This window comes from Thunnus maccoyii, chromosome 5 (assembly GCF_910596095.1).
Source record: "Thunnus maccoyii chromosome 5, fThuMac1.1, whole genome shotgun sequence".
Classification (NCBI taxonomy): Eukaryota; Metazoa; Chordata; class Actinopteri; order Scombriformes; family Scombridae; genus Thunnus; species Thunnus maccoyii.
This window is the reverse complement of record NC_056537.1, coordinates 14,666,622-14,693,588: the sequence shown is the minus strand read 5'-3', so window position 1 is coordinate 14,693,588 and position 26,967 is coordinate 14,666,622. Positions and strand designations below refer to the sequence as shown.

At 39.7% G+C, this 26,967-nt stretch overlaps 1 protein-coding gene across 2 annotated transcripts; it reads right to left on the bottom strand.

The window, feature by feature from the left end:
- Window positions 1-274: 274 nt before the first annotated feature.
- LOC121897002 (DNA-binding protein RFX7) lies at window positions 275-18,584 on the bottom strand. 2 transcript variants are annotated; one of them, XM_042411226.1, is made up of 10 exons: window positions 18,051-18,584; window positions 14,302-14,335; window positions 11,933-12,018; window positions 11,422-11,460; window positions 11,201-11,323; window positions 10,954-11,070; window positions 8,483-8,567; window positions 8,153-8,360; window positions 6,687-6,982; window positions 275-6,564 (listed from the first exon to the last, which is right to left on the bottom strand). In XM_042411226.1, the coding sequence occupies exons 1-10, from the start codon at window positions 18,176-18,178 to the stop codon at window positions 3,139-3,141; spliced, it is 4,542 nt and encodes a 1,513-aa protein (XP_042267160.1). In that variant the 5' UTR covers window positions 18,179-18,584; the 3' UTR covers window positions 275-3,138. The 2 variants fall into 2 exon arrangements, with proteins under 2 accessions (XP_042267160.1, XP_042267161.1); XM_042411227.1 differs by lacking the exon at window positions 11,422-11,460.
- Window positions 18,585-26,967: the final 8,383 nt, after the last annotated feature.

The window sequence follows — 26,967 nt, the reverse complement described above, 5'->3', positions numbered from 1 at the left end:
TGTCTTGTAACTTGTTTATCAGAGACAAATCCTACATTTTCTTTTCTAAAAACACTTTGTTAGCCTGTAACATTATAATAGTGCTGACAATAACACCTCATGTAAAAATGTGCAAAGCTTAATAATCAACCAATTAAACTAACAATGTCTCCTAGGACTTAATTCAGCTACAATGACCGTGCCCTGCAGGTTTACTTTCTCGTTATTTGACACATTTTTTTTTTTTTAATTTACTGCAATAAAATACAAAATCATCACTACTGAAACACACAAGAACATTCTTTAAAAAAGTTTATTGGCTTTTAAAACCACTTTAAAAATCTCACCAGTGAGTACTTTCCATTGAAAAAAGAAACAACGCGTTTGCAATATTAACAAGCTACTGTACATTAAGCAGTACACCAGACAACATCACAGAGGAGGGTTTTTTTCTTCTACTGGTAGAAATGGACAAGATAGTCAAACAGAGTTGGTTCTGGGTCAGTCAAAGGTAAAGAATCAGAGTCACTGCTTGATGGAGCTCCTGTACTCATAAGAGGTGCATTTCCTTCATTCAAATTCAAATATCAGTGCCTTATTGTTAAAGAAAAAATTAAGAGAAAATGTAAAATTTCTTCACAAATGCATTTTTTGCAAAATAAGTCATATGTAAAATCGACAGAAAACAGTCATCAACATAACATATAGAACAACATTAACTTAGTAAACAGCACACAATAAAAGTAATGTAACTCATGAAACTAGCACTGCCAGTCTGGTTAACAGAACCTGCCCAAATCACAGAAGACAGTGGTTTACCAAGAATACAAAGTACAACAGAAGTCATCACACATGCGTGCGTACAATCATTTATCAACATAATGAGCATGTAGGTTTTAAAAGGTTATCTTAACTTTTTTTCCCTCAATGCTTTATATTCTCATGTATGAGAATGAGTAAGAAATGTGTATCTCACTGAGATTAATGCACATTTTGCTACAAGACAATTAGTCATTTTCTGACAATTCAGTTAATTTCTTTACTCATCTTGTCATAAAAAATATTTTTTTTCTTTTTTTTTGCGGGCATCCATCATTACATTTGTCCATAAAGATGTGGCAAAGCCATGTGTCATAAAAATTTAGTGCAATAATGTGAACCTCCAAAGTTTGTTGAAACATGAGTAATTGATTTTTTCCAGTGTCTGCTGAAAGGCTTTGAGCACAATGTCTGTCACAGAGATGTTTGCAACCAGCTAACAGTATCACAACTTTTTTTTCTCAATATACCATGCTATTGATCCTGCTCAAAGCACACATCACTTCTGCAACTGCAGAGACCTATTATCTTTGAATAGAAAAAAGTAAAATAAAAATCAGCAAGCGAGACCAGACAGCATTACTTTTACGACACATTGAGCCAGAAATGTAACACACAACATACAGTATCTTGCCGACTATAGATCTGTTAAGCTTTTTTTTTCTTTTAAATGGCACATACTTAGCTAGAATAATGGCCATAATATAGTGTCTTGATACATCAAATCTCTATGTATCTATCCTATTTACAGATGGAGCTTAAACATGACTTATACAACATTGACAATAGCCAAAAACTCAAGCAAGCATCCTACTGTATCACATAGCCTACCTGGCTAGCAGTGATGGTTTCAACATGCTTTCAGGTCCATGGTTACCTATAAAACATAGGACAGTGACCATTTCACAAATTTACATACTGTACATAAGATTTATGCAACTTAATCCTTTTCCTCAAATGCAATAAAACTCTTTTATATCTCCGAGGCTGCCCGATTCCCGTTGTTGTTAATGTTTACTAGGAGTGTCTCTATGTGTAATAATCTCTTATGTTATTCAAACAGATCATCTTTGGTATGGAAATAAGGCTGGATCCCCACAAACATAATAATTTCATTTCCTCTTGATCTCAAGGTGACATCGAAACATACATTTCAGCCTCTGGCCTTCTATGTAACTAAGCCTTCTCCATACCATTGATATTCTTATCCAAACTGGGAGTATAGCATGCCAAAAAAAACCAAATCTCATGACTGAAAGTGTGCCTGCCATGGTTTTCATGAAATGACAGCATATCAAATTCCTCTAAATCCATCACTGATAAGGGCACACACAGTGTAGTCGTTAGCCTATACAATACGCATCTATACTGTAACACTGCAAAACAAAAACAGAATAAGAAATAGTACTGAAAATATCAGAGTAACAGCTGCCTTGATATGATGAAGCTCTGGATGGTTCTGAAGATATCTTAACATTATACTATATACAGTCTCTCTAAAGATGGCATAAGGCCTTGGACTTAAGGAATAAGGCAGCCAGTTGTTGATTCCTTTCAATGTATAGTCCACAAAGTGGCCTGAATTCCCATCTTCTCACTACTGATTCATCTACTCCCTTTATAAGATATTAAACAGTACAAGAAGTATAGGCTTTAAGAAAATTTCACTCTTGAACAATGCTCAGATGTGAATCAGTTTTCCACTGATTTGGTATATGATAAAGTATAAAGATTATGTCATAAATTCAGCACCTGATAGCATAAGATGCTACCCTTTTTAATATTCAGATATGGCAGGCAAATGTCCTACAACTATTATGTGCATATACTGCAATCCCAATATTGTCTCCATTTGGTTGAACTTGAACTGCACACACTGAAAATAGTATACAACAGCATATGTTTTTTTTTGGTGAAGTCTTTTGTGCCAAATTTCCTACCCATCTCACTTTCATTAAGTTCATTAAATACAAATATTGCATTATTGATTGGTTATAACATGGAAGATTATGTTTCTCTTAATGTTCATACCATACAAATCTGCTCTTTGTAAGTGCATGCTGCCACCAAGTACTCACACTTTTTACTTGAAATGCTTACATCTCTGATTTCAGATGAGGGAGAAAAGTGGTTAAGTACTGAAACTCTGGGTGACAAATGAAAAAGGAGAGAAGTAACTAAACGTCAGTAGGAGAGATTTTCTGGTAAGCCTGGCACTTTTAACAGAACAAATGGCAAAGTCCAGACAAATCCCAACAAACTAGAGATTAAAAACAGATATACTACATACGCACCAAACAAACAACACAGAACAGAAATCATACAGAATAAAAGATAACATTAGCCCAGCATCTCCACTGTAGTAGGCTGGTCTTTGCTTTCTAGCCAGTCAAAACCAGAGTTCACAGTATCACTGCATATCTGCTGAAAAAGTGGGTCGTTTTTCAGTTCTTCCAGTGTTGAGTCTTCATATTGTTCCTGCTGTTGATTAGGGTCAAACAGCAGATTGGTGTCCAATGTGTTAAGGTCAGTGATGCTACTGGACAGATCTGAGGTCAGTCTGATGTCGTTCGAGAAGTCGGACGCCACAGCGTTGAGCTCCGAAGCTACCTGACCGACCAACTGGGAGCTGGGGTTTAGGCCATCGTCCCCCAACAAGTCCTTGACAGTGTTGTTGAAATCCAGCTGTTGCTGCTCGTCCTCAACCTCCTGCTGCTGTGTGCTCTGAAGGAGGAGCTGTGGTTGCGTCTGCACAGGATTCTCCTGGAGCTGTTGCTGCTGCTGCTGCTGGTCTTGCTCACCAGTACCCGCTTGTGCTTGGCTGTCCCCAGTGGAGAAAGTCACTTGTTCTCCACTGCCAGTGGTGAGGTAGCCATGCTGCTGGAGCTCGAAGGCAGCAGGGCTGGAGCTGACAGGCAGCTGAGTCTGGTGGGGAGTTCCTCCAGCGAAGCCAGGAGTTGTCTCCAGGATCTGTGTGAGGTTCATACGGGCCGTGTAGTTAGAGGGGAGGTTGTTTATCCCCAGGCCACGGACAGAGTCATCCCCGTCAGCCTCCATCTTGCTGAGAAGAACATTGGTGATTTTGGCGGTGTTACTCTGACCCTGCACAGGCAACATTTCACTCTGCATCATGATGTTCAGAGGTACAGACTGGCTACGCTGGACCATGCTGTGGACAGAGCTGACCGTCTGGCTGTTAGACAGGATGCTAAGAACCTCAGAGGTGATGGGGGAGTTAAAGGGCGAGACGACGGCTCGGGTGGTGGTGGTGGTGTTAGTGGTGGTTGTTGGAGGGCCGGTGTTACCACTGAAGTTCCTCTGGCGCACTGCAGGGCTAACACTGCGGCAACGGAAAGTACTGGACGCGGATGACGTTGAAGCCTTGTTGTCTAACGGTGCGGGCACAGCAAAGCTCTCCTGCTTAGTGGGAGTAGTCACACCTGTTACCAGCTGCTGTTGCTGCTGTTGCTGTTGTTGTTGTTGTTGTTGTTGCTGTTGCTGCTGCTGCTGCTGTTGTTGTTGCTGCTGCTGCTGCTGCTGCTGCACCGGGGAAATGGGCGTCAAACGACCAAAGTGAGCAGCATCCTGCCTCGGCTGGGCCTGAAATGACTGGCCTGGAATTGCAAATGCATGTGGTTTACGAAACTGGTCATCTACCAGGTCTTGGTAGCTGGGCAGAATACCTATGCTATGGTTGGACAAAGGACCTCCAGAGTTGCTGTTATAGCGGTTGTTGATCCACTCCAGTTTGGCCTTGTCAGGATGCGTTGCCATGGGCCTTTGCATGGGCTTGACAGGGCTGCTGGAGACAATACTGGCATCATGATAACCTGTCATACTCGAGTTAATGGGAGTGAATGCGAAAGGGTTCCTGCACTCCACCGGGCTCGGGGGGACGCTGCTGCTGCAGTTGGACAGTGGTGTACTGATGGGGGTGTGGCGACCCATGGCTCCATCCACAGGAGTGATGGGAGCCATGCGCGAGCAGGGGCTCTCTCTTGTCAGGCTGTGCCCAAGTGTCATTTCAGAGGTTGGGGTGGGTGTCGGGGTTGGTGTCGGTGTCGGAGTGGGAGTTTGGACGGGAGTGGTGCTGCTGTGGGCAGAGTGGTAGAAGGTAGTGCCAGCCTGGTGAGCATTGAGGATAGAGCCTTGATTGCTGGCCGACTGGCCTTGTAGAGACACGTCAACACAACTACTAAACAGACCCTTCAGCTTCATCTGCTCCTCCATTTGCACAAGCTCCTCCACGATGCTGTCCTGGGTCATGTCGTCATCATTGAACGGGAAGTAGTCCATGTTGGGCTGAGAACCTGCAAAGTCAACCATCTCCTGTGTGAGGGTGAGTTGGCCTGAGGCCTCGGGGGGTTGAGCTATAATTGAAAGTTGGTCTGTAGGGGTTTGTTTGTGTTCAGCTGGTATCTGCTGAGCAAACGCCTGCTTCCGAAGCTCATCAAGCTGTCCCTCCTCCCATATTGTGCTCTTTAAGTCACTCATCACAGAGGCTTCGTGTGCTCCTGAGTTGGCTGGTATGGCACGAGGGTCCCCGGTGATCTGCTGTAGCAACACCTGATCGGATGTGTTGTTTCCAGCTGCTGCAGTGCTGGTGTCAGTGCTGAGGGAGTGGCCTTCGTGCTTCACCACCAAGGCCTGGGGTTTGACAACAGTTTGGGAGCCCTCAGTGTGTGTGATGGGTGAGTCGGAGAGTGCAAGGATCTGTGTGGGCCCTATGGAGGTGTGTTTCACAGTCACTTTGCAGGGGGCGCTCTCTGGTCTGGCGGGGGTTCCCGGTCGGGGAATCCTCTTCACTGCAGCACTGACTCCAGGTTTGGGATTGTCAACTACAGCCAGTGGCTGCTGGGAGATAAACACCCTCTTCACAGGAATCACATGGGACTCCCCGGCAGGGACTGTGCGCTTCCTGGGGCTCTTGGCATCTGTGCAGGGATCTTTCGATGTTGGGGTAACAGCGGAGGGGCCACTGGATGACGTGTTGCCATTGGAGTTCTGATTATCAACAGTCAAGTACAAAGTACTGTCATGGCAGTTACTGTTATTGCTGTCCTGAGTCCCAGCTACAGCTACCGAAGTGGGAGGGGATGTGGGGTCACTTTTTATCCTTGCCACTTTGTCTGGTCCCGGAGAACACTTGACCAGGAAGCTTGGTTCACTGGCAGCCCTGAACTTTGCCACTCTCTCCTCTTTGGCCCCAACAGCAGTTTTCTCTGCCCCAGCAGTGGGGTTATTGTCATTTCCAGCTTCAGACACCACTTTGGTGTCAGTGGAGAGGGTCAGGGTGGAGGCTGGAGCACTGGGTCTGATTGCAGGAGACTGAAGGGCAGCTGAGCTCAAACTGTTTAAATGTTGGGAATCGTCTGAAGCAGCAGTTGTACTCACACCTGCCGAGGCAGGTCGCACAGTCGTGGTGCTGCTGCTGGGAGCCAGAGCGATGGCCGTCATCTTCACCACATTGACTGAGCTGACGTGGGGAGTAGGCATCACAGTTTTTATGGGGCTGTTGGTGATGAGTAGGGTGGGGGGTGAGCGCAGTGTGATGGCACTGGTGGCAGAGGGCTTGGGCAGGATCTGAGCGTACCGGGTACCGTGTCGTGCCAGCCGGTCACCCACAGGACTAGCTGAGATATTCTGGGGAGCTTTGGGGGACTGTTTAAGAGACTGAGTCACCACTTGAAAGTTCACAGGCAACACTTTCCCCTCTGCTGTCCCCACAGGGCTGGGCGAGGTCATTAACTGCCTGCTTCTCTGTACCTGGGAGAAAAACAGTCATAACATAACATCACAATTAGTCACATTCATCAATAACGAGACTGAATACAACTCTGTGGGTTGACTGGAGAAAGTTCTGTCTCTTTGCTTTGAAAGCCACATACCGTGACAGGGCTGGGAACAGCTGCTACTACAATGCCTATGGTGGGCTGAGGGGAGAGCAGAGCAGGGCTGCCACAGGGGATGGTGGGACCTGGTGTACTGGCCTCCGCTCTCTTGACCTGGGTCTCGATGGGTAAGGGCGAGTGGAGCTTCTGCTCCTGCTGCTTCTTCTGGATCTTGCGCTGCAGTTGCTGCTTTGCATCGACAGAGGGAGAGGGCAGGGTCTTCACCTGGGGCTGGAAAGAGTTTGCCTCAGCTGTGGGCACAAACGCTGAGGCTGGAGTTGGTGTCTTTGTTCCTGGCGAAAGAGGAAAAATTCAAAGTGTTGAGTTTTACAAGGACACACAGTGTAAACTGATGAGAATCATGTAAACTAAGCATATAGCAGCAGTTTGAGTAGGTCTATGCCACCTAGAGGCAAGAAAATTATTATGAACAGTATCAATAATAGTACCAGTTTAACAGTTTTAAACCTGGAAAAGGTTTAAAATGTAAAAACCTAACCCATGTTGTGATATACATAAATATTGGAAATATTTATGATTATATTTATTTATTTAAACTATATCATATAGCCCTAAATTTCATCTTGGTTTACGAGTACATTGTTGAATTTGGTATATAAAATGGATGTTGTTCCTCTGCTTCCTCCAATATTATCTCATCTGGCCAAACTGATGATTTTTTAAAAAAATCTTTTGTTTTTTGTTTGTATTTTTTGTTTATAGGTGTTGTTTAAGTAACCATTATTCACTGATAAAGAATTTCAAGACCTCAAACAAGAAGGTGATTGTGATGACAACATGATGACATCTGCATAAATTGTTGATGATACTCCTATTTTAGGAAGTGTAGAGGAGCTGTACCTGCTTGACTTGAGGCTAGTTTAAATTTGTGGTTAATGGCAGCTGCCTCAGATCAACATCTGGCTGTTGATGTACAGTACACAGTGTAATTACAAATATCCTGGAATATATGATGTATTTTTAAACATCTTTCAAATTCACAGTGCTCAGGGTCCACTAAAAACATGAAAATAAGGAACTTCTCTCACACACACTACTATGGTTATTCTCTCAACATTTTAGGCAACAATTGCTTAATGAGGGTGGTTCAAACATGACTCAGTTTACAGGCTGAATTCCCCTGTTTAAGTTTTCATCAACTCCATACTAATTTAAGACAGTTTTGTGAAAAAAACATGTAAAAATGTAAGAATATTTGCAGGATAGCACCAAGAAAACTAATTAAATGTCTTGAAATGATCATCATGAGGCAAATAAACACTAAAATAACCAACAAATTATATTTTTTAGAACACACTGTTCTTCCCAACTTAAAATATCCATCAAAAAACAACGACGTACGTTGTTGCCGACTATCACGTACAGCACAATACCTCACAAAACACATTGATAAACACAAAACAGTAAAACTACCACACCAGCAGATCAGAGGACATCGTTACCTGTGGATGTTCCGGTCATAACAGTGAGTGCAGCCATGGACTTAGTACCAATGTAGTGGCTATTGAGCAGAAAGCGCGCCAGATCCTCCACGTTGTCAAACTGACGACTCAGGACCTTTTGGGCCCACTCGCACACCAGACCGCAGGCTGCAGATCGCATTTCATCTTCAGCGCTCGGAGACTGGCCTGACGCCTCCATCAGCTCGCACTACAGTCAGACAGATTCAGAGCGGAGCAGCAGGAACATGAGCACTGGAAAACTTGAAAAGAAGTCTATATCTGACTACATATAGTATATACTTTATATAAGTCTTCTAAAACGTAACTTACCCCATCACCAGATTTCTGCAGATCCAGGTTGGGTAAGGACGGCATGTGAACAAAAGCTTTCTTCCTTAACCCGCTATAACAGTATGTAAGCAGGAGTTAAGGTTTTTAAAACATGATCAGTCTCAGTACAGAAATGGTTATAATACGCTGGTGCTGGTCTTATGTTGAGTCCTGGCAAATCCTTTTGTGAAATTGTGTCTCTAATCTATCCTCTGCTAGTCTTTGCTTCAAGCGAGCAGTTCCCTGCTCAGAAGGTCTGCCAGAAATAGTAAATAAAAAGAAAAACTCACTCCAAAGCCAAACAGTTTTTCAGCTCCGTGGCATGGATTTCCAACTGTTGGCTTTGATAACCTGCCAGCAACAGTCTTTAGGCAAAAGTGGTTTATAGCTTTTCAAAGATGAACTTACCACAATACAACATGGTTTTAAACTGCCTCTAAAACCTCATCTTTTGCGAACATTTTCATTAATAACTATAAAAAATACAATGTTATGTAGTATTTAAACCTGACCTTTGCAAGAGGAATCACTTCATCACCTGACATGATTAACGTTGCTTCACCAATACTGGATTTTTAAGGCCGAAACAGATCTTTGGGGATATAAAAAAAAAAAAAAAAAAAAAACAGACAGCAAAATATTGGCCAAAAGCTTGATACAGATCCCTTTGATTTTTTTTTTTTTTTTTTTTTTTTTAAATCGTGACCAAGACACATGCTGAGCAGGACATTTTCAAAATCAACTCCTGAGTGCTCTCTGGTGGACAAACTATGTAACAGAGTCACTGTTTCTAAAAGACCTCAAACCTACTTTGGGCATTTCTGTGTCGCAATTTCTTGTTACTTATCAGCTGACACATACATAAAGATATATCTGCAATAAGCTAATATCAGCTGATACTGGCCTGGTCGATTTCTGAAGTCTAGCTCTAATGCTTTGTCATAAAAATGTACATTATTTTACGGGGTTAGATTTCTCACTGGGACATTCTTGATATATGTGCCTCTTCATCTGCATTATTCATATTAATTTTAGGCCCTGTTTACACCTGGCATTAACATCCGTCTCGGGTGATCCGATCTCAAGTGGACAGCTCTAAATACAGGTGTAAACGCATCCGAGACGCGTTGAGGACGGATTGAGATCCGATCACTCAGACCACATTCGGAGACCACATTCCCAGCTGGGCTGCATGTGGCCACATTCTTGATGAGATGAAGACAAAACACATCATCCACTGTTACGAGAGCAAAACCCAGAATTTACACTGTGAACAACACAGGTAATAAATCACCAGAGGTCTAGTAATTTGCTGTAAGCTTTGTGACCATGGAAACGGACAGTTAACTATCTTTTTGGCCAAGAAAAGTTGGCAACGGCTGAACTTTTATGATCACTGACCATCAATACGCAAACTGATTTACATGCATCCTGAACTTTGAAAACTTTGAAAAATAAGTGAAGTTATTGAATCCCATGTAAAGACTCCATTGTCTGTAGAGTTTTCTATTTGAAAGTAATAAACAAAAAATACATGAACAGAATTACTATGTTAACAGTTGCCAATTCTGGTAATGGTCAACTGGAATATTACAGGAAAGGTCCACAATTTTTCAAGTATGTCTTACAACAACAGTCAGGTGCCCAGAACATTGAAACAGGTTTTCCTCGCTGTAATCATTCCTCCTGTTCATAATGGCTATTAAAAGATTCCTTCATAATGCACTTGTAGTGTAAGAGATGGGAGATAAAATCCACAGTCCAAATTTTGTGGTTTTGTGCAAAAATGCATTTAAAAGATTATCTTAAGCTTATATGAGGCATCAGCAGTCTGACATCGTCAAATTAAGAGAATAATTTCCAAAATTATGGTCACATAATTCAACGTAATTCACTCTCTGCTCTTCCCCGGACAGCATTTCTCTGTTGAGCTGTGGTGGAACAATAGTAAACCACTAATTTGGACGGCTCAAGCTTCATTTAACCTTCAGATCAACATTTAAATACATTTTTGCATGAAAGGAGGACTGTGGATTTTGTCCCTGTCATTTACATAGAAAGTGCATTAGGAGGCATCGTTTAATGGTAAGTATGAAAAGGAGGAATGATTATGGCAAGAAAAACATGTTTTATTGTTCAGTCGGGCACCTGACTGTTGTTTTAAGACACAATTGAAAAAGTTTATAACATGTGCCACCAGTTTAGCTGATGACTAGAAACTTATTAAAACCTAACAGGGGAGTTTATTCCTTCGACTGACGTCTCTATTCCATGAAATTCATATGTAAAGTTATATAAGAGAATGTGGAGATGTTTATTATGGTTAACGGTACACAATGTCAAAGCAGCACAGATCCATGATCTGCCACATCGATGTAATCAAGAAACAGCATCAACCAAACTGCACGCAGACATCGAAGCAAAGACAAAATGAGACTTTGTTGAGAGGTTTGTCAGAATTAAAAGGATATTTGGATTTGCCCCTCATGCCCAGTCGACGTGCCTTCATGTTAGGAAAGACATTCTTCATGATCTTTCCGAAGTCTGCTGCACTCAGTGGATTGTAGCCTAGATTGTCACAATAGCTCCTGCAAAAGAAGAGAATCCTTCATAAGACTCTACGTTTAAGCACATATCAGTAGGTCACACTGGAATAAACAATGATGTCCCCTCTTTTGCTACCCTTCACCTGCCCTGGTGGCCCCCCCACACACTCACTTGTATTCATCATACACCTCTTGCTTTGGGAGGGAAGTCTCTGGGTGCTCTTCTAGGTGATTCCGTATCCAGTTGAATGCATACATCTGTTGAGTACGGCTTGACGACATGGAACTCTGATCACTGAGATGGAGCATGAGAGAAAAAAAAAGAAATCTGGTCACTGGGAATTGTCCTTGACTGGTACGCATCATTTCTTGTTAATACAGAAACTTTAATACCATAATCCAGGAGTGGAGGACCCCCTCTCATTCTCAGTCCAAATGGGCAGAATTGGGGGGTTGGGGTGATGAATAGATATGGGGAAACAAATGAAACACAGACAGCTAGGTATAGCAAAAATCTACATAGATCAGTGTTTTGCTTCATAATGATAATCAATCATACAGCTGAAATGAAAGAGTGATACTTTCACACGAGGCCAAAAAAACCACAACCCCCCGAAAAATATCACAAAGCAAAATAAAACAAAAGGCTTGAGAGTTGTAATTTAATTTTTTTTTTTTTTTTTTTTAGAAGCTATTAGCCGAAATTGTGTCTGTGAAGTAGCCAGTGGATCGTTTTTGACAAGCAATGAGACAACGGTGCCAAAAATGTAATGAGAGCCACAACAAAGCAGCCGTGTGTGCGAGACAAAAAAAACAAAAACGCCAAGGAGCAAAGTGGAAAACTTAAGTGTGTGTGTGTGTGTGTGTATGTGTGTGTGTGTGAGAAATAGACGAGGATCAATACCTTTTATCATTGCCACTGCTGGGACCAGAAGGCAACTTAAGGTAGAGGTAGAGTTTTTCGATGTCTGTAAACTTCTCAACATCTTGCTGTAAAAACAAAATATCAAAGACGACAAGGTCAAAAAAAAAAAAACCCCAATCATTCAAAACATAGTTAGTAAAAAATGCAGTCTGATAGCTTCAGGTTTTCATATTTTTCCCCAAACAGAAACAGAAGTCTCTTATCTCAGGTATAATTTTTTCATACGTTGAAAATTAAGGGAAACAAGTTCCGAATTTAGCGTCGATTTGAAAACACTACACAGGTATGACAGTCGCACATCTTACTATCAATTCCACTCCGACTGCTTTTCAATTGGTTTCTAAGAATGGATTCATCTCACCTCTTCCTTTTCTATTTGCCTCTTTGTTGCTAGGGGAACCGATACTTGAATGAATGAGGTGAGATCTGTCAGCCAATGAGCAGTGAATGAAAACGCTATTTACTACACTCCATTGCTACAAACAAGTACAGAGTGAATTACCTGTCTGAGTCCTTCTCTGCTCACACAGAGCCTTAATTAATTTACTTCTTTTGCACAATCCATTTGAATCCTATTTTAGCCTTTACATTTGACATTAGCATGTATCCTGGTTGATTTTTTATTTTTACATTGTTAGATTTATATTTATAAGCTAATCAAGCACCACCATACAGATGTTTATTGCAGCTTCCGTTTCATAAACAACGGCATTACAAAACAGACGTAACATTTAAATTCTAGTATCTAAGGCCATAATATTGTACCATTAAATGCAGTTTGAGTTGCTCCTGTGCCTACTGACTGTGCAAGATTTACATTTGAGATCAACATTTTTTTAATTTATTTTTTTAATGTATTTTTTTAACACAATTTGTCAATTGTGATATTTTTTCCACACTGGTTATACTGTGGTAATATGTCTGCTTGTATAAGTACACCATTGGTTTATAGTAATATTGAATTTACAGGATTTGTGTAACAATGTGAACATATCTTGATTTGTTAGATATTTAATTCAGTGATTGACCCAAAAACAAACATTTTAATCTGGTTATTTTAGCTATAAATGGTTTCTCATTTGAATTTCTAGAAAATGTTCATTGTTGTTGTATAAAATGACATATATGGGCATAGACTGTATCCATATCACTCACCCCTGTATATTACTATTGCTGGTATAATATTTTGTCTTCTTACCTATACATGATAAGTACATTATTGTAGAGCCGAGTTTTAATCATATTTAAGCCACCATCCATATTTAGACACAATCCAGATGTGACAGATGTAAAGGAGGTCTTTTAGACAATTTTAAGTTTATACTTGAATATACTCTTTTAACAAAGCATGTAAGCATCCAGTTTGTGTGCGACTATGTCCACATGTAAGCATCAGAGCTGCCTTACAGTGGATATTTTTCCAGGACTCATCATCAAAGGGACTAAACCTGCCTCCCTAAATCTGCCAACAAAATACTGACATTAATAGACTGTATTTTTTTTTTTATAGGCGACAAAAAAAAAAAAAAAAAAAATAGACAAAGCGTTCTCATGTAGCTTTGATGTCACTGATGTGACTTTGTTGCTGCAAACAAGCTCAGCTCAGATAAAATAAAACCAAGTGTGTATTCACTCCGAAAAGAGACCTGATGTGAGGGAGCTTCACTCACTCACAGTAATTACAAATTAATTTACTCAATGGACTACATTAATTAATAAACACAGGGGCAAAGATATGTTACATTTAACACATGCCAGGTTGATATGTATAATGAATATAATGAAACCCTTCCACATAGTACATATTTCATTGTTATAATAGTAAAAACATATTTTTAATCTATTGTTGTAATGTAAATAACATGTAAGCATCAAATTTAAGTATTTTATAGGATCTCTGAGCCACTTCATCAGGCTCTAAGAATGAAATACACGACATTAAGATGCTGTTTACACTTGGTTTTAAAATGCATTTCAGTGATCTGAACACAAGTGGACAGTCGAGACACACTGCTGTTCACACCTGTGTCTATCATGCGTCTCCAAGGTGTCCAACTGACCAGTTGGCATTAGCGTATACACTACAAAAGCTATGTGGTCAAATGCGTACCGGGCCACTGTGGGAAATGGTTTGAGTGATCGGATCACAACGCGTCTTGGTGGTCGTTTACACTTGTATTTAGCGTTGTCCAACTGTGATCCGATCACCTGTGACGCATTTTAAAACCCAGTGTAAACAGGGTCAAAGATATTCGTTCTTCAAAAGCTACAGTAAGCTGCACACCTGTAGTCATGATCCAACAGACAACATTAATAACTGATTTGGCGTTGACATCGTGGATACTCACCAATATGCTGTCCACTTTTGATTGTACAGATTTGCTACAATAAGAAAGAGAGAAAAAGACAGAATGTAAATAAATATGACTTGAATTAAATAACATGCAGGATTTTCTTAACAAGGTTTGGTTTGATTTAGTTTGGGTCAAATTGATTTGCTTTGTCTGTTGCCATGTTTGTTTGTAATGAACAAAAAAATGACAAAAAGGACGTGACTACCAGAAAGAGTCAGGTCACATGAGGGCATCGATATTAATTATTATCTTCCATTGGCTTTTTAAAACATGGATTTCTTAATATCTTGAACCATAACCCACAAGTGTAGCAATGAAACAATTAATCAGATACTCGACCAACAGAAAATGAGTTGCACTATTTGTATAACGAGTGAATCATTGAAGTAATTTTCCAAGAAAAAAAAAAGCCAAACATTCACAGGTTCCAGCTTCTCAGATATGACGCAATTTGAGGATCAACATTCACTTTTTTCTTTTTAGAGATTAAATGATTCATTAAAAAAAAGAAAAAGAAAATAATCATTAATTTCAGCCCTGAACAACTGTAATGAAAACTAATAAGCATTATTCCAACAATGTCTATAACACTCGAATGAATTTAAAATGTCAGAAGTTTAATTTTTTTTATCACTGTGCTGTAAAACGTGATTGAAATCAAGAAAACATTTAGACATCATGATATACAGTGACTGTGGAAAGTATTCCTTCACTTTTTGCACACTTAAATGTGTTACAGATATAATTCAAGATGGATATAATGTTCTTTTATGGCGATCAATAACCCATAATGACAAAGCGAAAAAAATAAAATCTCCAACACAAGTATTCAGTATTTTGGCAGCATTTACATCATCAAGTCCTAACATGTACGTCTGAACTGCCGTCTTCAAGTTTCTCCACAGATGTTTTTTGGGGGTTCAGGTCCAGGTTTCTGCCGGGTCATTCAAGGACATTTATCCCAAAGCCACTCCAGTGTTGTGGTGGCTGTATGTCGTGCTAGGAAGTGAACCTTCACCCTGGTCTGAGGTCGTGTGCTCTCTGGAGCAGGTTTTCTCCCCTCAATTCTGAGACGTACCCCCATATATGATGCTGCCACCAACGCCAAAGATTCACTGAAGGGATGGTACTGTGTTATCAGACATACAGCTTGGAGTTCAGGCCAAACAGTAACATTTTGTCTTATCAGATCATCTTTTTCCTCTTAAACTCCAGGTGTGCAGTCATATACCTTCAAAATCCGGCTATACACAGATGTGCGATCAATTGAATTTGTCACAGGTAAACTCCAATCAAGTTCTAGGCTGTGCCCGAATTCACTCCCTGGAGGGTACGTTGAGCAGTACATTGAGATTCTGGATACCAGTGACAGATATAGTGTCTAATATATACATATAGTGTCTAATATATGTATAGTGCTCTAATTTTTGTGAAATCAGTAAATTAGGATTGTTAACAGGAAGTGAAGAACATGCCACAGACACTATTATTTTCCTTCAATAGGCCTTTTTTCCACAGCAGATATTTTAACTTGTCATGGTAGGAAACGCACAGGTGTTACAAATAACATTAACGATTGTTCTGCTCCGTTCGAGTATCCCAGTAAGCTTTGACAGTGTGACGGTGTACCAGGACCCTTAAACTGAAGCAGCTAAATGGAATTTGTCCACCATTCATGTCACTATTTACACTTGTGCTTTTCTTGCTGTCAAACTGTGAAAAATGTCTATTGTGGGTTTTTTTTAGGGCACTATAGAATAGCCAGATTTTTCATTAAGAATACAGTAATAATAATAATATTAATGCATTTAATTTGTACTGCACTTTCCATTCGGATTGAATCTCAAAGTGCTACAGTGTTAAAAACATATACAACATAAAGAAAATAACAAGTGTTAAGATGACAAAGTAGTATACAGAGCACTGTGTAGAATATAGGAAATAATTTTGGACACAGCCCTGGAGATATCTCAAGGATAATCACAGCAGGTGCATCCTTTGATGCAGCTGAGACTAGCAAAGAGACTGAATACTTATGTAAATGAGATATTTCGTTTTTTGATTCTTAAAACATTTGCAAAAACCTCTAAAAGGTGTTTTCACTTTGCCATAACGTGTTATTCTGTGTAGGTTCATTGCAAAAAAAAAAAGAAAAGAAGGTAAATGTAACCCATTTTAAAAAGGCATCTTTAACACAGTTAAGTGTGCAAAAAGTGAAGGTATCTGAATATTTCCACATCAACAGTGTGTCATGATATGTAGGTAGATTACAGATAACAAAATGTCAGGTAGTTTAGTATATCTTAATCTCCTTTAACCACACTGATGAGAGATCACACTGAAATTGTCTGAATACTTTCTGAAGCCGCAGTAAGTAAAACATTTTCATTTTCATATCACCCACATCTTTCATTATAACCAGCAGTAAATCTGTGTGTGTGTGTGTGTGGAGCGAAGTTATTACAGTTACTCAAACTAAAGTCTAAAACAAGGTGTGAAAAAAATTTAAATAAAAAATGAAAACTAGACTTTTTAAAAAAAAACAAAAAAACAAAAACTTACTGAAACGACGTGTACTTAAAAAACTCATTAAAATACAATAAAAATTTACAGAAAATGATTTAGTTTTAATCTTTGTCAATTTGGTCAAATTTGTCAACGCAACTAGCGTGAGGAAGCCTTGTCGCAAGTTTATTGAGGCTGGGACGTCGACATGACTGTGAATCTACTGCCTTCACACGGCGTTGTGTTTGTAACACCTATACTGAACTTCCTCAATCCTGCCCCTGACAAATACCCCCCTTACTATAATAATACAAAAAACAACCTAAAACTAGGGCTGGGCGAAAAAATGGACAAAATCAAGTATCTATTTGATAATATTTTTGATCAAATACCTCAACATCAATACTGCAATATTGTAGGGATGACTATTGGTGCTTTCACATAATATTTACACAATGAGATTTTTGATAAATAATCATCGATAATGTGGATATAATAACTAAGTGGGTAAATGAAAATGATAGAAGAACTAGAACAGTCTGGTGAGTTCAGAAAATTACATCATTTTACTGTAATGAAGGCTTTTGAAACCAGGAAAAGAAAACACTTCTGTCATATTATGATATTACAATATCCAAAACCTATGATATCTAGTCACATATCACGATATCAATATAATATCGATATAATATTGATATATCGCCCAGCCCCACCTAAAACTAGTACTGAATCTAATAAAACTAAACTAAAATTAAACATTTTTTAACAATAAAGGCTAAACTGAAACGAGCAAACCCACTCTGGGGTCTTAACTGAATTGAAAACAAAAATTAAAACCGAAATAAAGATAAAAACTAACGAGAAACACATGACTATAATAATAACAATAATAATAACAATAATAAGGGTGTTGAGGAGCTGCCTGGTTTGACACCTGTCATCATGAGCATCAGCACCACCGGTGGATTGGGTGTCATCTATATAACATGGCCTCCTGTGGCTCGATGCTAATGATTGTAGCTGCTTGTGCTGCAAGTAGCGCGACGTTATCGTGTTATTAAGGCACAAACAGGACACCGGACAATGTGGTTTTCCTCTCTGCTGTCGCATTTCAGGTAAATATCCGCGTGTTGCTCTGCACTCTTTGTGCAGCACACTGCCTCCCTGCTAAGAGACGCTAATTATGAGGCTAGCGAAAAGGGACAGTGTGGCTGCTGGAGGACCGTTTCCATCCTTACCAAATTGAATTCTTGATTTTGAACTGTAACGCGTTGGCCTCGGGGCCCTGGAGTCCCGGCACCAGCGCTGGAAGAGAGCCTAATCCCGAGGCAGGCTTCTGACCAGGTTGTTGTTGATCATCAGCCATCACGATGGAGGGGTGGTGGGGGAGCTTTAACAAGTAGGCCTCATCCCCGGCTGTGCACTGCACCGGACCTACCGCTGCTGGAGCGGCTCAGTCAGCTAGGACAGCCCGCTGAATCCTCCACAGAGCATGGCTACGAACACTGTGAGCTGACCCGAAACACAAAAACACAAGGGGGAGAAAAAAAAAAAAAAAACACCCGGGCATACAAAAGGCATTTCGCAGAGGTCTCTCCGCTGCCGCAAATAGCACGCCTGCAGCAGCCAGCAGCAGCTACAGACGAGCTGCGTGCGTCAGGTTACACACAGGTAGCACGCACGGCCGGAAGTTCAGCAGAGGCTGCCTTCACAATAAAAAAGCATAAGCTTGTGTTTTTCTTCTTGTTCCTTCAGGTGGATGTTTGAGCGTCACTGTGCAGAATGGTGTATCTGCAGAATTTGACATTGTCTTAATACACTGAAAGATATACATGTATAAATGAAATACCTGGCTTGGAATAATAATATGTGTCTAACATGTTTTTTCCTCAAAAAACAAAAAAAGTACAGTAACCTCATTTAAAAAAATCCAGAATTGGCATGCCCTGGTAGCCTACTGGTTAAAACACATGACATATAACCGCAATTTCCCTGGTTTGAATCCGGCTGTGTGTCACTTTTTGCGTGTCACTCTCCACTACCCCCAAAATAAAAGGCATATTTCATCACAAGATGTCTCCTACTTCACCTTAAAGTCCATAATCAGTGTTTGTGCACTGGAGGCTTCAAGTTTCTGTATCATGTGTGTGTAAGTCGCATAATTCATGCCTCTTTAACTTAGATTTTCTTTAACATTGTGGATACTCACCAGTATGCTGTCAACTTGTACAGATTTGCTCCAACAAGAAGAAGAGCAAATGTCAAATGTGAATAAATATGACTTGGATTTAAAAAAACCTTTTTACATGCAGGAAGTCTGGTTTGATTTAGTTTGGTGAGCACAGAGAAACTTTCCACTCTTAGCAGATGAATGTGAAAACAGACGTTTAGTGTCAAACTCTGCACATATATCATTCTGCACAGTGAAGCTCAAACATCCAACTGTAAGAATAAGAAGAAAAACACATTTTTGAGTGGAGGGGGGCTTTAAAGGGTTGGTTCACAGTTTTCAAGTCTGTCTTAAAACAACAGTCAGGAGCCCAAATGAACACTGAAACATATTTTTCTTGCTGTAATAATTCCTCCCGTTCATACTGGAGCACTTAAAATGTAGGTATTTAAGGTATTTAAAAGTTGATTTGAAGATAATATGAGGCTTCAGCCGTCCAAATGACTCAAATCAATTCAATATCTTTCAAAGTAGAAGTCTTTTTAGTGCCAAATTCCCTCTTTTTGTTACGATCCTTCCACTGCAGCTGAACAGGAGTACACTGTCAGTCGAGACACTTTCCATTCAGAAATCCACTAACTCGGACTGCTGACACCTCATATTATCTTCAGATGAACTTACATTTTTGCTCAAAACCAGGACATAAGATTTAGTCTGCCATCACTTACAATGTAAACACAGTTGGAGGGGATCTTTTAATGGTCAGTATGAACAAGAGGAATGATTACAGCAAGAAAAACATGTTTCTATGTTCATTTGGGCACCTGACTGTTGTTTTAAGGCAGACTTGGATGAAATAGAGTATAATACTATGGTAGAAAATATACATACTGATGTGGTGGCCTTGTGAACAGTATATATAGAGATATAAAGTCTATCAGTGCAGAAGTAAAGTGTTCAGTGAGCTTGAGAGCTCGACAGTCTTGTGGGATGAAGCTGTCTCTGAGCCTGGTGGTCCATCAGTCGCCTCTCTGATGGTGTTGCTTCGTGGATCAGAATCTAACCATCTAAAGTGCCTTAAAAACCTTTACACAATGCTGCACATTCATCTTTGTCCTGTTATTTTCTATCATTGGTTGTAGCTTTTTAGTGTGAAAACGTTGACCGGACATGAGTCTTTGATTGAGGCTCACTTGACGCTGATTGGTTCGCTGTAGTTCCGCTGTCAGCCGGCGGCGGCGCTGCTGCAGGAAGCTGTTTGATCAGATAGTGACAATGACGGGTAAACAGCCAGGATGATATCACCTCACCATATAAACCGGTCATTTACCAGCGCGCGTATTGATCCCCATAAATACCAATATGCTTTTTTTATTTATTTTTTTGTTAATCGAATGATTATGTGATCAGACTTTCGGTGAGAAAATGCTGAAACACCAGCAGAGGCCACACAGACAGATTGTCTCAAGATTTTCTTTGCTCATCACACAGTTTACTATTTTTTCCTTCGGCTGTAATCTGAGACATAGTTGGCGGAGAGAAAAATAACCAGAGAGAGAGAGATGAATTGAATTGAGACTGTCTGCACCAGATATAAATATAACCTCCCATTATGTCACATCACATGCTATAAATCACATTTATTGCACACATGTCGGGATATATTTGATTATCATGGATATTATGAGCTACAAATAATTTTAAAAAATGACCCAAAGATCCTTCTGCGTGAAAATATTCGTGTAAAAAATGAAGTCACCAGGTCAAGAAAAACAAGACCTAAATAAATAATTTGATCTTGACTTATTTTATACTGCCATCTGTTGATGGAAACAGGTAAAGTTACTCCACTGCTCCACTGACACCATGGTCATGAAACATAATGCAAGACAGCAATAGACTCGCAGACATGGAAATAGCATGCATGCAGCAGTATACAGTAACTTGTCTGTCTTTAAACCACTTGTCTTTGGTTGCTCAGCTTAAACCTTTAAGTGTGTAGAGTGTGTTTGTGTGTAGTGTGAGACCCTGCAGGTCAGACATCAGGGTCTACTTAGACCTACTTAAAACTGCAGACTACCGGTTGGTTTCCTTATCTATGTTAAGAACTGAGTGCGTAAGTGCTGACATGTCTCTGCAGGAGGCTAAGGAGAACAGGTTCAGTTGTGACACCCTCCAATCAGAAACAGGTTTAAGTCACTCAGCTACCTTATACTCACCAGCATGACCTGCTCGCACCTCAAGAAGAAACCACACATTGTTCTTTATGAATGTTTCTCAATGTTTAAAACCCAGTTTGTTTTGCATTGGTGTGTCAAGCAACTGTGATCTGATCATGGTAAAGCTTTAAAATGTGTTTTCAATAATTTGACCTTATAATCTTATACAGTGCAATAAGATAAATATGAGGACTTTAATGGACTGTAGCAGAAAGATGACAAGAAACAAGGGAGAGAAACATGTGACAAAAGTCCCTGGACAGGTTTGAACCAGTTCATAATCAGCATCTCCAGGTGTCCCATGAAGCCACATGATTGATAAAGTTGGTAAAGTTTCTGAAAAGTATTAACAATTGAGCACTTTCTGACTAACATCGTCCCTAATGTTCAGAAATTAGATCAATAAATTCTATTCTCAAAACGATGACTTAGTCCATTGAAAAGTGGGTTAGAAAAAGGTCCAATTTTATTTGGCGCTAATCGTGCTGTGGAAACCTGACTTTATTTTCAGGTGATAATTGTTCGATTGGTTGTGAGTGTTTTCATACTTACTGGATATAAATAATACACATATTATTGTACCACAGTAAATATATTATTCCCGGAGTCAGTATTTAAATGCCAGTATCACCATTAAGAAGCAAACTGAGGGGGTTTGATAAAGAAAGGCAGCAGCATATTAATGACAAAGACGCTGGAGTTTAGGTTTTGGTGTTGTGGTCACACACTTTCCCTGACAGTTATGCATTTTAGGAGAAAGGGTTTGACTAGGAGAACTTTTCACTTTTTTTTTTTTTTTTTTTTTACATACCCCGAATTCTGTATTGAACCAACTTCAGATGATTAGCTTTTGAAAATGAAATGAACAAGCTGAAATTTCACTGGTTGCTTATTTTATAAAAGGTATATGAGGTATTAATCACAGCAGTACATACAGTAAATGTAGCTGTGTTGATGTTTGTCTGATCTTTGACAACAGTAAAGTGCTTTGGGAGCATCATAAACAAATAATGAGTCATGTAGTGCAGCTATGAGCTGATTGTGCACGAAAAAGGCCCAAACCTCACAGTTAGTGAACACATGACGAGGGAGCCATGCGAGGTGAGACACGAGGTCAGCATGGAGCAACAATGGAGCAAAAGATTCATATTATATATGTCATGTTTTATATATTTTATATTCTACTCTTCCTGTTTAGCTTGTGTGCAGAACATGCAGCATTTTGTAGGTGAGTTTAGCGACATTCAAATAAAACATTAATCCATAATTCATTCAATACATACCAAAAGCTAATAAACTGATAAATATGATTTGCTCAGGCCTGTTTAGCTTTTGTGTTTCGTTTTCACACCTTAAAGCCATAAATTGGAGTAAAATAGAAGTCCTGTGATGTAAAGTTATACAGTTAGATTATTCATTCATTAAGGTGTGTGGAGATGTTAGTGGGTATTTTGGGAATGATCTCTCAAATTGTAAAATATTTGCTCATATGTATAGACTGATACATGCATATAGTTGAATTATGATGATGATTTCCATAACGCATCACACACATCCATCAAACCTTGTCATTTGCTGACTTGTTAACAACACCGGAGGTGTGGAGCAGTGACACTTCGTCTAAATCTCAAGAAAATGTTGTTTCCTTGTTAGTCATTGTTTTCTCACTCTATTTCTGACCTTCGGTTGCTGGCTATTCTGGACTGATTTATTTTACTGTCAATCTCCTGTCACTTCTGATTTGGGTTGGAAGGTTTCATCTCAGCAGTCTTTGCCCTTGCTCATTCCTCCAAATGTTAAGATTTACACAACACTCCTCCTCCACCAAAGTTGCTGCCATTTTTGTGGTCATATCATATGATGGTAACAATATCTGCTCAGTGTAGATGACTTCTGATACAGTTGTCTGCCTGCATGATTTGATTTAGGATTTTATAAATAATCTTGCTTTTTAGAGAAAAACTATAATACAGCGTACATTGAACACTTAAATAAATAAATAATAATAAATGATAGTGAGATATATAAAGACAAAGACCATCTGGTGCACTGTAGCTTTTGTTGTATGTTGTAGCTTAAAGTGTAGCAGATACACTGAATTTTATTGCCTTAAAGACTCATTTTGTTTGTTTGAGTTTTGATTTCATGGGACGTTTTTTCTGGAAATCAAGCAGGTCAAACGTTATGCTGGCATTGACCTAAAGCCACCTGTCCTCTTCTTGTATTGTAGGTGCTGGCGAATGTGGGACAGCGAGGTCACCGGTGGTGCAGAGGTCGGTGAGTCTGGCTCTCACGTGCACTCCATGGCTGCTCCAATCCTCTTACAACCCCCACTTCTTAAAGCACTCATGCCAGACTATAAGATCAGCTTGCTGTGTCCAGGTCTTATCCCGAAGATACAGTAGATCCTCAGCACAGAGTCACGCCAGCAGGTATCAAACACCACATCCAACCCATTTACCTCCGTACACATTTAGTAGGCCTGTTTGCCCTGAAGATGCCTTCACTGACATGTACTCTAGTGGGATTATTTACAGGTATTTCCTGTATGAATAGCTTTTAATTGCTTTATCATAAACAAAATCTACTGGTCTTGAAATTTAAAACATGCCAATGTAAATTTTTTACAGGGGTCAGGATTGGTAAATCCAGACATAATCCCATCACAGTGACATCATACGGTTAATACACAGTATAAACCAAGCTATTTTTATCTGTACTACTGTTGATGGTAACCTACTTCTAATTTAAGTACACGAGTGCTCATCCAAGAAATTTGTTGTTCAAATGGACAGAAAAGTAACTCGTGCAACAATATGTGGATTAATAAAATAAGTAATAAGTAATAAGTGGATTAATCAATTGACAGAAAATTAATTGCCAACTATTTTGATAATGTTTTCATTGTTTCAGTAATTTTTAAGCAAAAAAATGTCAAACATTTCACAGTTCCAGCTGTTATGTTGATTTTTCTCCATTGTGTATGATAGAAAACAGAATATCTTTGTGTTTTTTGACAATTTTTTGGACAAAACAATCAACATAATTGGCATTTTTGCACAATTTTCGGACATTTTATAATCAAGAAAATTATCAGCAGATGAATCAATAATAGAAAGTAATTGCAACCGTTAGAGGAACCAAGTTTTGTAAAAGCTAAAACCTTAACATTTAGATGATGTCAAACATTGTGAGAGGAAAAAGTCATTTTATCCCTCAAATGCTTCTATTAAATACAAGAAATAATACACTCTTCAGGCCAAAATGTATTGGTACGCTTGTCTACTTTTTCTCCTGGTTTATCAGTTCAGTACCAGGGTGAAATATGGGAGTCCCTGGCTTTTACGTCACTTACACAACCTATCTCAGGCCAGGCCGTTATTGCAGATTTTATACAGCGTTTTTTTTTTTTTTTTCCCTTCTTTTTCTTGGCGTCCTGAGGAAGAGCGGATGGGAAATTCTGATGTCATCAACCTTGGCACAGCGGGACAGAGGAGCATGCAGACCCTCAGGGTGCCACGATTGGTGCCCATGTGTTTGTGCCCCGTAGATGGTGAAATAGATGGTGTGGTGCTGCCCGCCTGCGCTGCACCTGCGTCTCAGCATGCTGATTGATCAGTTTGGTCATGTGGAATGTCACCATCTGCTCCCCAGTCCCACTCACCCCTTCTTGTGTGAATGCCAATCACTGGCAGGAAGATAGTTATTTAAGCCATGTCAAATCAGGCGCATGACGAAGAGCAATATGCCAACAACGCTTGAAATGTGTGTTGCAGGCGTAGTATGCACAACAGCATGTCGTACAGTAAAAGGACAACCATGACTTTAATCTCCAAAGAGGTATATTTTTCTTTTTTTCTTTCAGGTCACATCAATATTGTATTTTTCCTTTACATATTTTCAACCCCTTGCTAATATATTCATCAAAAATTGAATTTGATTACTGGGGACTGCAATGATGGCGTGATTGCGTGAATTAGTTTTGATCTATTTGCATGTAAAAGTCTTAATTTTCTCTTCTTTTCTTTCGAGCACGGCTCCTTATTTATTTCCCTTCCATCCCCTTCAGTTGCTCTTTTTTTGGCCTCTTAATGGCCAACGACGTATCAGGGGGCCATCAGGACTGACATTCTTCATTGTAGAGCGTCATAAACAATGACATTTCAACCATGGGAAAATAAAGATATGCAAATTTGAACTCATTAACATTTGCATTACCTGTTTGAATAATCGCACTCCTGACAAGACTGCAATTAACTAAGATTGATGCAAAGTTCAGGGTTAAGGGACAGTATATATTTGCTCTTGGATCATTTACCCAAGATGCATGTGTGTATGCGTGCTTAGTGTGTCAGATAGGAGAACTGAACTCTGTCAGTGGAAAAGGTCACTCAGTAGCTGCTGGTGTTCCTGGAATTATTTGTAAAAAGAAAAAAAAAATCCTTAATTTAGTTTTTTGCATTTTTGGTTTTTGAGAGCATTTTCTCATTATAACCTTTTTTAACTCAATGAAAAAAAACAATCTTAGGATGCTTTTTTCCCTGAAAAAGAGAGAGAGAAATAAAAATCTACAAATGATTGTTCTGATGAAGATGAAGAGACTGACCTCCTAACCCAGTTAACACTAGCGTGGATAGTCAGGATTAAACCCTGACTTTAAGGAAACTGTGCAGACGGCACAGTTCACCTTCAGAGCAGTTGATGTCTGCATTTTCAGTTTGTAGCTTCTTCCCACAATGAAAACTATAGTTAATAAACTATAGTTAATAAATAAATAGCAACAGTTCTCTTATTTTTGTAATGGATGGTCCTTTAAAAACCAAAAAAATGTGATTCCAAAAAAGATATAAACAAATACATAATGACAATATATAATAAGAGTAATACAGTTGGCAGCCACAGCAAACACTGAAATAAGAATAGATGTTATGGAAAGATTCCAGCGCATGCTCTGCCCCCTGTGGCTCGAGTACAAACACAGGCGGGTCAGTGAGACAATGTGTTCAACATAAAGACTTAGTGGGAATTATTTGATTGGATTCTTGTAATTTAAATGCCTTGCCAGGACAGTGCGCCACACTGCGGGTCTGTGCATCACGCCAACTGAGTGACTCTCCAATACTAGAGTCATGAGTCTGAGTGGTTCATTACATGCAGTAGGTCAGTGTAAGTTTCAACCAATCAGCCAAAGAGAAGAAGACAGGGGATTTTTACTTCACGCAGCAGGTCTGACTGTTAAACTGTTATTCATTAGCAGGTCAGACAGACTACTGTATAAATAACCTTTAACCCAGCCGCTGGAGTAGCTTTCCATGCCACACGTGCCTACAAAGTAAGACTTGGTTCTATTTGTAAATGTGGGTCAGACAGGGGTGTGGTATGCTCTGTTTACTGGAAACCTCTACCTGTCTAACAAGAGATAATCTTTATGCCGTCACTACTCCTCTCTGGTCCTCAGGAGGGCTTTCTGGGCTTGCTTGTCTATGATTTTACACTGATGATACAGGAATAGATACCTGATACCTGAGCAATAAAAATATACAGCCCACACTGATAGTGGCTCTCTTTGCTCTGGTGTGGTCAAGGTGAGAGCGTTTGGAGATGTGCGAGAGGGGAATTCCCTGATTAGTACGAGTGTCAGTTATTTTCATGATGACATTTTTGCAAAAGCAGGCTCCTTAACAGTCAACACACAGGAAACACTAAACACTACAACCAAACTGTGTTCATTTTCTTAATAGAATTCTCTCTAATAAAAAAAAAAGG

Bases quoted from the DNA above. Each gene is read 5' to 3' on its own strand.
- LOC121897002 (XM_042411226.1), bottom strand. From the start codon at position 18,178: ATGGCTGATGATCAACAACAACCTGGTCAGAAGCCTGCCTCGGGATTA. The intron at 12,019-14,301 runs GTGAGTATCCAC...TTGTTTTTACAG, and splicing joins CAAAAGTGGACAGCATATTG to CAAGATGTTGAGAAGTTTAC. The intron at 8,568-10,953 runs ATATCCTTTTAA...ACTCCTGCTTAC, and splicing joins GGCATGAGGGGCAAATCCAA to ATACTGTTATAGCGGGTTAA.